At 25.1% G+C, this 10083-nt stretch overlaps 1 protein-coding gene across 1 annotated transcript; it reads left to right on the forward strand.

Moving 5' to 3' along the window:
* Positions 1-919: 919 nt before the first annotated feature.
* LOC145840638 (ATP synthase F(0) complex subunit g, mitochondrial-like) lies at positions 920-3716 on the forward strand. Its single transcript, XM_082947957.1, has 2 exons — positions 920-1087; positions 2852-3716. Exons 1-2 carry the CDS (start codon positions 934-936, stop codon positions 2995-2997), a joined length of 300 nt encoding a protein of 99 aa, XP_082804083.1. The 5' UTR covers positions 920-933; the 3' UTR covers positions 2998-3716.
* The last annotated feature ends 6367 nt before the right edge of the window (positions 3717-10083 follow it).

Here is a 10083-nt window from a genome sequence, read left to right on the forward strand (position 1 = left end):
TAAATGGTGAGGTTTCAGAAAGGTTGCTTGAAGACTTTAGGTCTAGACAGTTTTTTCTTCTATTTAATTTAGTCCTTCCATAAGGAACCTTTAGAGCTTTCCGACTTTTTCCCATCATATCTAAGAAACTAATTTAGTTTCCAGGGTAAAATGCAACTGCTAGCTAAAATCAAAAGTAAAAAAGAGCCCCTCTACGCTCTTAATTATTTAGAAATAAAATATTATAATTACTTTTTTCTTGAGGTAGAGATGTCAATACTTCAGGAAATATTTCTTAAAAAACATAACATTGTTTCTGGTGTTGGAAGTTTAAAAATATAAATTTCAAATAAAAGAAAGATGTATGATTTTTTCATATTATGAAAATTCCTTGATATGAGTTACATAAATATTAGTAATATTTGAACTATATTTTATGACTGTAAAAATTTGAAGAACAATATTTATAAAATTAAAACAATATTTTTAGTGAACAAGGTTTATTTTTGCATTTTTGTTTTAAAAAAACCTTGATAACTATTGAACTCACTGACTTTGATCCTATAAATCTCAAAGTTGTTATGAATTTTATTCGACTATTAGAAGTGTCTGATAGCAAAAATATAAGTGTACAAAGTAGAAATAACTTGCAATAAACATTAGTTTACTTATAAACTAATTCATAAAGTACTGTTTTTATCAAAATAATTTTGCTGCAATATACCATAATAGTAAACATTTTTATATTTTAAAAAGTGTTATTAATGTATAATTATCAAACACTTGCTAGAATGTTTTTCTAAATATTATAAAATTTATTATTTGTATGTTCTATTTTCTAAAACAAAAATGTGTGCATAAATATCTGCTTGTAGTAGTCAACAAAAAACATGTTTTTAGCCTAACTTAGTTTTGCAATAAAATATATTTTCTCAGACTTTAAATAAAATCAATATGAGCAAGTTGGTGGCAAAACTTTCAGCACAGGTTCCAGTATTGATGGAGGCAGCAAAACCTCAATTGAGCAAGTTCATGTATTACGCAAAAGTAGAACTTCGACCACCCACCCCTGTTGAAGTTGGACAGGCCATCCCTCTTCTTACTAAAGGTATTTATTTGCTAAATTTTTACAAAATTATTGAATTAGAATATCTCTTAAGTTATTGAGTTATCATAAATGTTACTCAGCTACACTAGTTTGAACATTTTGTTTGCTTTATTTTTAAACATATAAAAGTTTTGTATTTATAGATTTTTTTGTTTATAAATTTAAGTTTGCTATTCTTTTCACTAAAGGTTGGCATACTCTCAAGTTATTTATACTAAAATACTTTATAAGATATAAAAATAAATAAATATTTTTTTAATTTAAATAAAATAATATACTTTTCATAAAGTTTTACTGTAAAGTTTTAGATAAAATAGAAGCAGTAGAAACTTTTCATTGACAATTTTCTTTGAATTAAAAACAATTCACTAAAATTCTATCTTTGTTCATTTTGTCTTGAATTTTTAAGTCATACTTCATTATATTATTCTACCATTACAAGAAAAAAATATATCTTAATAATCTTAAGTAAAAGATAAACATTTAAGACCAGCAGTAAAAAATATAGCACTTTTACTCAAAACTAAGTTAAATACTACAATTTTTTTTTTTCTTGAGTTAAGTTTAAACTAAGAAAGTTCAAGAGCAAATCCTAGAAAATTGTTTTGATTTTTTAAATTTTAATTATTTCTTTCGATCATTATGAATGTTTAATATTACGTCTCCTATTCTTATATACAAATCTATTAATGGTAGAATTACATGCTTGCTAAGTTTAAAGTAAGTGCAACTTGTAAAAAATATCTACCCACCAATAGCGTTGTTTTCTTAATAATTTACTTTTTATTTTAATAATTTAATTTACTTGTATTTTTGTATTTATCCCTTACAAAAAAGTTTTATTGTTATTAGTTTGTATTGAGAATATTTATTACTTTAAAAATCTCTATTAATATTTTGTTTCCTAGATTGTTAAATTAGTTCGTGATTAGCTTAAAAAGTTAAAACTAGACGTATTAAAATCTTACTAAATTTTTCTTACACAAAGCTTATACTTAGGTTATTTAGGCTTGGCTCTTTATACCAATAAGAAGTTACAAAAATTTAAATTACAAACATTCTTATTGATCTTTTAAATTTTAAAATGTATTTAAAAAAGTTCTTATTAATAATCTAATAAAAACTATTATGAGTAAAAAACTCTGCTATACTGAACTTGACTTTTATCTCCACTGAAATTTAGCTAATATTATTAATACTCTTTGAAAAAAAGTAAAAAGAAAGTAAAAATTGATTGTTTTTATAGTATAAATTCATAACTGTGTTTAAAACTTTTCAACTTTTATCATCTGATTATTTAATGATGTCAACGAGTATTTAATATTTAAAAAAGTTGAATTAGAGCTTGTATCAATAAAAGTTTAAAAACTTTCAATTTTATATCATTTTAGTTGCTTTTTTCTAAGAAATTAATTTATAGTTTAGAAAAACTTTAATGGTTTAATTGTTACAGGAATCAGTAATTTGATTCAATAAAAGTTATGGTTTACTTTGTAATAAAATTGTTTGTTTAATTTCACTGGTTATTAAGTATATTAAAAAATACCATTTCTATAATCATTTCTAATTATATCAGTTTCATATAAGAAAAAGTAAAATAATTAAAAAATAAATAATCTACTAATCGATAATTACCATGCACATTAAAATACAGTTTTTTGTAAACAACTAAATTTTAAACAGGAATAAGCAATGTAACTTCAAATCAACAAAAAAGAAAATAAATAAAATACACTTATTTATAAACAAATCATTTTAACACAGGAATTTCAAACGTGACTTCAATGCAGTTCACACAGCTTCCAGTGAAACAAGCGCTTTTGAACGCCATGGTCTTTACTGAAGTTTGCTGCTGGTTCTTTGTTGGTGAGGTCATTGGAAGGGGCAGCCTTGTCGGATATGACGTTTAATTGTTTAGATAATTCTTTCTTCTGTTTAATGTTATGTAGTAAAAAGTTTTTAAGTTTTTATATAAAGTTTTTAAGTCTTGTTAATATTCATGCATATTATCAATAACAAATAAGCTTCAAATTTATTATCAAGTTTCAATACATCTCTAAAATAAGAGTTTCAACATTTTTAGTGTATAAAGTGTTATAAATAAAACATTATGTATTCAAACTTTTTATGGCGGTTGTTTTATGTATGGTGCTAATAAAAAAGTACAAGCTTTTTTGATAAGTAATAACGTAGTTAAAAAAAGTAAGTTTACTTACCGTTTTGTATCTGTTTATCAGTGAGAATGAGTTATAGTATTGCGTTTTGTCTCAACTTAAAAAAACTTCACTTACAAATGTTTTATAATATTGCTGTTTAATGGCAGACAAAAAAAGTTATTAAATCTAAAATGTGACATAAGATAGAAGTATTAGCTGTTTTAAAAGTATTTCTGCCAATTATTGACTTAATATTTGCTTTCCTTAAAGGTACATATTTTTTAGTTTTCTTTTAGCAAAAAAAAAAGTTTTTTATTTAAAGTTTGATGTACTTAATTAGTTTCTCTATTATATAAGTATGTCAACTAAAGTTTTTATAAAAAATGCATTCTTCGAGTCTGTAGCTTTTTTTTTTTGGCAATTACAAAACAGCTTTTGAAAATTTTTAGCTGACTTAAAAAAAAATTAATGGTACAACTTTTCAATTTTTTGAAAAAAATCCCAATGCAAACTGTATGGGACTTAAAAAGTGTGACCTTAAAGTTTTTAGCTGGAAGTTATTTTACATGTGGAAATTATTACAAAAACACATTGTGAAAAATTTAAAACTATTTAAAGATTTTCTTGATTTTATAGTATTTTTGTTACTTATTGTAAACTATCTTTTTTTTTTTAATCAAGAAATGTGTTTATTAAACTTTTTTTTCATAACTTAAGTTGTCCACAATGTGCTTCTGTGATATTTGCCAGTAATATGTAAATTTATTACCAGCTAAAAACTTTTGCTGTCGCATTTTGTGATCCCATGCACTTTGCATAGGGATTGTTTTTATAAAATTGAAAATTTCTACCATGAAAAACTAAAAAGTCAGCTAAAATTTTTCTAAAGTTTTTTTGATATAATTTGTTGTTGTTATATTTGCCACATGTAAAAATGTTTTTAGCTGAAAACTCAAATATTGCTTTTTTGTAAGCACCCTAATATACATTAAGACTGTTGTATCTTTTTAATTATAGTATATTTTGAAATCAAGTTTATCAACTTAAGTTGACTTACATTTGTTTTCTTTGAGTATATCATTAAATTTTAAGGCTATAATATTTTTTTACTCAGCTAAGAACATTTTTTAACTTTTATTGAAGAAACTAACATTTTGACCTGAGGTTACCATAACTAAAATAACGATAACGTGTTTTTAAAGTTATTTATAACCTTGGTCATACGTTGCACCAACCATTATTATTTTTTGCCTAAAACCTCCTGAAGGTGTGAATAATACCAATCAAATTTAATTAAACAGTAAACTTACTAATATTAAAAACATTAAGTTGCTTCTTTTTATTAGCAAAATGTTAAGAAATTTTTTGCTTAAACCGTATTCATAAGACAAAATTTATTCAAAAACTTTTTTTTACATTCATGAGTTGTTAATCAAGTTTTCTTATGTCGCATTAATATTAAATCTTATGATTAAGCAAGACGTTTGGATGCTATTTTATGTAGCATTTGAAAAGAGTTCACAAGCAGAATTATTACGAAGCTTTGGGTGAACTAATAAACTTAATCTAACCTAGACAGCATTGTTGTAAAGTAAAATAATTAAACTGCTACCATCTAAAAAATGGTGTTAAACTTATAATAATAAAACTTGAGATGTTTTATTAATATAATTTCGAATATTTCTAATTCAATGAAACTTTATTATTTACGTTGTAAAATATACATAAATGACTTTTGTAATTCATTGGCTAAAAATTTCCAAACTGCGGCTGGCAATGTACTTTCAGTCATAAGTTGCAATTTATCAAATACGAAAATTAGTATCTCATTTTGAAACAACGATCTAAATCCAAAAAGGCACTGTCCGGGTGGATCCAGTAGAACGTCACCTAAAAACGTATACAGGGTTGCCAAATGATTTTGGCAAATTTCCTCCAGGTTTTAAATATTTCCTCTAGGTTATTAAAAGAACACACTTTTGGGTCTATTTTTGGTTAAAAGTTAAGAAACTAAGTTATATAGTGTGAAAGCATTGTAAAGTTACTTTAAATTTGTTTTTTAATAAATTATTTTTTGGTGATGACAAAAAAACTTTATCTATATTGTTTATTAAAATAACTTTAATTTTAGCTCTGCGTTAAATGTTTACTGACTACTTGGCATTTTTATTGCTTTTTTTATAATATTTTCGGTCATAAATGAGATCTCTAAATGATAAATACAGCTATTTCATCAAATACGGCCCGCGGACAACTTTCTATTGCGGCGGGCGACTTATAAGCTGCTGACAGCTATATTAATACTAGGTTACCTATGATTTGGAGTACAGTTGAGAACTTTGGGGTTAACCTTAAGTGTAAAAAATGTATGCTGTTAAGTATTTTGTAAGAGTTTTTATCAGGCCTTGAAAAGCTTAAATCAAAATCACTTAATATTATTCATGTATATTAAACTAAGATTATCGGATGTGTTAATTAAGTGCGTTTTTGTCATGTTTTACCTGTTTTTAGAGATTATACTAAGTTTTTCCTTTTTTGGAATGCATTTACCAAGTTTACCCCCCATATACAAAATAGTGTTTAATTTTGAGAAAAAAAACTATATTTTTTGAATTTTTAGCGTAAAAAATAAAAAAAAGTAGTTAGATTTAATTATTTCATTCACCTTTGAAATATTTCAGTTAAATACTAATTAATTTTTAAACCAAATAGATTATTAACAAACAAAATTTGTAATAAATAAATCTACCTCTAAAAGAAACAAATATACTCCCAGTGATAAATTTTCCCTAGGTTAAGAAATGCTCTTTAAGGTTGACGAAATTTGGTAACAACTTTTTAAAAAGATTACCAAAGTACTAAACTTCAAAAACAAAACACACATAACTTTATGGTTTCTTTTCTAAAAAACAGGCGTGTCACCAGCCTTTAAAATGTCATGGACCAATTAAACAGTAAAAAATACATGTGGACTGATATTAATAAAAAATTTTCACGAGCCGCAACCGATATAATTTACATTTAAAAATAGGCCCTAAAAATTCGAAAATATAGTTTTTTTCTCAAAATTAAACACTATTTTGTATATGAGGGGGGGGGGGTTAACTTGGTAAATGCATTCCAAAAAAGGAAAAAATTAGTATAATTAATCTCTCACTTATTTATTACTATTGTTGTAGAATACTATTGATACAGTTCTGAAGGCCTCACTTTTCTGATCCCCACTGAAAAACGCTTAATGTAAGCATCATCAAATTTTGAATTAGCCCGTAACTTAAAATTGTTTTAAATAACTCTTCTAGCCTTATACCAGCTTATCTTGCCCGCTCTTGGTTAGAAACAGAAATTTTTTTAGCGAACAGAAATTTATAGCATCCAACGTTTTATATAGCTTGTAAGCATTTATTTCGAGTGAATAAATTAAGTAGAGGTTTGCAAATTAAATATTTTGTTTACGACCCGGTTTGGTATTAGTTGTCACCAAAACCAGGTCGTAAATAAAATATTTATTTTGCACACCTCTTTTCATATGCTCTTTACATTCAGTAAATTGAGCAATTTTTTCAGTAAGATAAATAACTATAGAGTAAATAAATTAAACTGTTGTATTTTGAGTACATTGATAAAACTATTAAAGTACAATATTTAACTCAATTTTGCTGTATAAACAGCTCAGAGTTATTATTTCTGTGATGTAAAAGTATCTTTTTGTACAGCGTTTCTCAAGGATTTCAAAGTATATTTTCTAGGTTTTCAAAAGTACAAGCTTCTAATCCTTTTTCGTATATAATAAATTTTATAATTTCAATATTATATGTATATCTTAAAATAATATCATAATGCTCTAAATATGTTTTATATTTAACTTCAAACATTAGAAAAAAAAGTTGTATATGATTGATTTGTCGTATCTCATCTAAATTACATTCAAAAATCCAGTTTTTTCAACTTCCTGGAAAATCTGCACAGATTCAAACAATTGCCTTCATCTTTTGGTTATTATAACATATCACTTGTAGCAATATTGCTTGAAATCTGAGCTGCATTAAATGTTTGCATAATGAAACATTAGTGGTGTACAGTGAGAATCGGACAACTTTTCACACGACAGTATTAGCTGTTTAAAAAACTGCAGTATTAGTAACTACAAACTTTTGACCTATACAAAGTCCTACATGGACCATTTATGTTTTGGAGACAGTAAACAATAACCCTTACTAAGAAAATTAAGGTGAAGTATGAAAAGCTTACTATATTTTATTGTTAGCTGATAAAACTCTAACTTGTGCCATAGTAACTCTTATATTAACTTATAAATCTTCGTTACAATATATCGCTCGCATTAAAAATACTTTTAGGTTAACTAAAGAGCAAATAAATTAATTGCAAAGTTAGTTAAATATTACAAGAAACTCAGAGAGAATTTAAAACTTATGCTAACGCAAAGATAATAACCTGGGAGGAATATCACTCGTTCACAGATGAGGGGTTAGTAAGTGTGATTTCTTTTTAACAACAAAAAATAAAACTACGTTGATTAGTTATTCGTGCTTAAAAAGTACATATGCAGAGAAGTCTATTTGATAAAAAACCAAACAATGACATTTGTTTGATAGTACTTGGGTAGAAGATAAGAGGTAGGGGTTAAGAGAGAAATATTAGCATATGAGTAGAAGCAAAATTCATTTAACAAAGGAGTAATTTCTAGCGTACTGCTATTAAATTTGGGTTTTTTACTAACGATATACTGTAAAGAAAGAGTTGCGAGATATTCCATATAGCTTCGATTTAATGGTAATTTTATGAAAAGTAAAGGAATAAATATTAAAGCTTATTGCGAATTTAGGATAGAAATTTAAATCACCTGGAAGTTCTTACTTAAAATTGGCTGTTAAAAATGCCCAGGAGCAGTCTTGGTCAAAGGCATTGTGTTTAGTGTTAAAAAATCCCTGGCAGTAGGGTTAACATAATTATTATAACAGATTTAAATTTTACTACAGAGATTTTTTTTAACACTAAACACAGTACTTTTTACTAAGTCTGCCTACAAGTTACTAACTCTTAACACTAACTATAGTTAATTAGCTACGTTATACAAAACAAATTCAGGCGGAAAACAAGAACAGCGAACACAAAATAAAAAACAGTAATAAAATTTCGTTGTTTACAGCAAGAAGCTAGACACTTTTAATGAAATATTTAATGTTTAAATACATTAAAAATAAACGTCAGAATATATCTATTAAAATAAAAACTTTTATAATGTAAAATTAGACATTTACTAGTTATAAAACTTAAAATTATATAAAAAAAGTAATAAACTACAATTAACTGTATTATAAAAAGAGTAGAAAAAATAAGGCATTTTAAAATTTCAACTTTAAAATTGAATAAAATTTTATAAATTAGAAATCGGAGCAAATCCGTCTACTAAAAAAGGTATTTTACTATATACTATATTCTAATTGTAAAATTAAATATTAGTTTCTTAAGTTCAGCAAAAAAAAAATACAGGGAATTAAGTTTAATAAATTATATTTATTTATTTTGAATTACTTTATTCACGTCTACTCTTTCAAAGAAACTTATATTTATAATTTGTTTCATTTAGACTTTTTTAAATCTTTTTGAGGATCATTATTTATAATAAAATAATATTATTAGAATTATTCTGAAATATATATTAATTATGGATAATATTACAATTAATAATTTTATATTAATTTTGTTTGTTATGATTATTAATACTACTCAGTTTTAGTTTAATTTTAGTAAGGTTAATTAATATAATCTATTTTGGATGGCAGATTGCAAGTATTAATTTATTTTTATATACCTAACTTCAGAATATTTAAAAATGACAAGTTTAGATAACTTTCAAGTTTCAGTTCTGTTGAAAACATCTAAAATATTGTACAAAAAAACGTCTAATATTTTAAGACGAATGTTTTTACAAGTTTATCTTGGAAAAGTTATTTTTCATCTAATATAAAACATAATAGGCATAATTTAGAACTTTATCACTAATATACTGGAAGTGTTTCTAGATTTTATGCATTAAAGCAATCAAAATCATATATCTGCACAATAAGACTAGTATAAAAAAAAGTATGAGCCTCGGGACTTTAATTTTGTTCACTTGACATTCAAGGTACACCGTAATTAAACCATGAGATTCTTTATTATTAGTTACCCCAAAACTATGGTTATGCGGCAGTTCAAATTCCAACAATTTATATTCTTAAAATACATTTGAGAGGCTACAACTCAAAAGGTAATATGTGTTTAAAAAAAACGCTCATGCAGGACAAAATAATACAATTATGATAATAACTTTTTTTTTGGTTGTTAAAGGAGTTAATAAACAATATCTCAAAATTAATAAAACTTGAATTGTTCTAATTTGAATAGTCATGCAACCTAAAGTTATACCTAAGAACAAGTTGTGTTAAAACCAACACAATTTATATATGTTTGTGATTTTTTAAAGAAGAAAAATATTTAAATAGATGAAACCAGTATTTAAATAAACATCAATTATTTTACAACATTATAAATCAATCTTAATTAAATATCATTATTAGAATTGATAAGATAGTAAGCCATTATTATATAAAAATAATTTTTTTCAAAAAATTAATACCAAGCAGATAATTTTTTTCAAAATTAAGTAAATAATATCATACTAAGCAATAAGATAACATTCACTTATAATCAAGCTTATAGCTTCTTGCTGTAAAAACAAAACCAAAAACTTAAATGTTAATTTGAAGTTATTTGTCATCTCACAACTCGCACACATCCTTGCTGAAGATTGTCACCCCTCCAATGTACTCCACA

Source organism: Thalia democratica, chromosome 7 (genome assembly GCF_965202585.1).
Source record: "Thalia democratica chromosome 7, ktThaDemo2.hap1.1, whole genome shotgun sequence".
NCBI lineage: Eukaryota > Metazoa > Chordata > Thaliacea > Salpida > Salpidae > Thalia > Thalia democratica.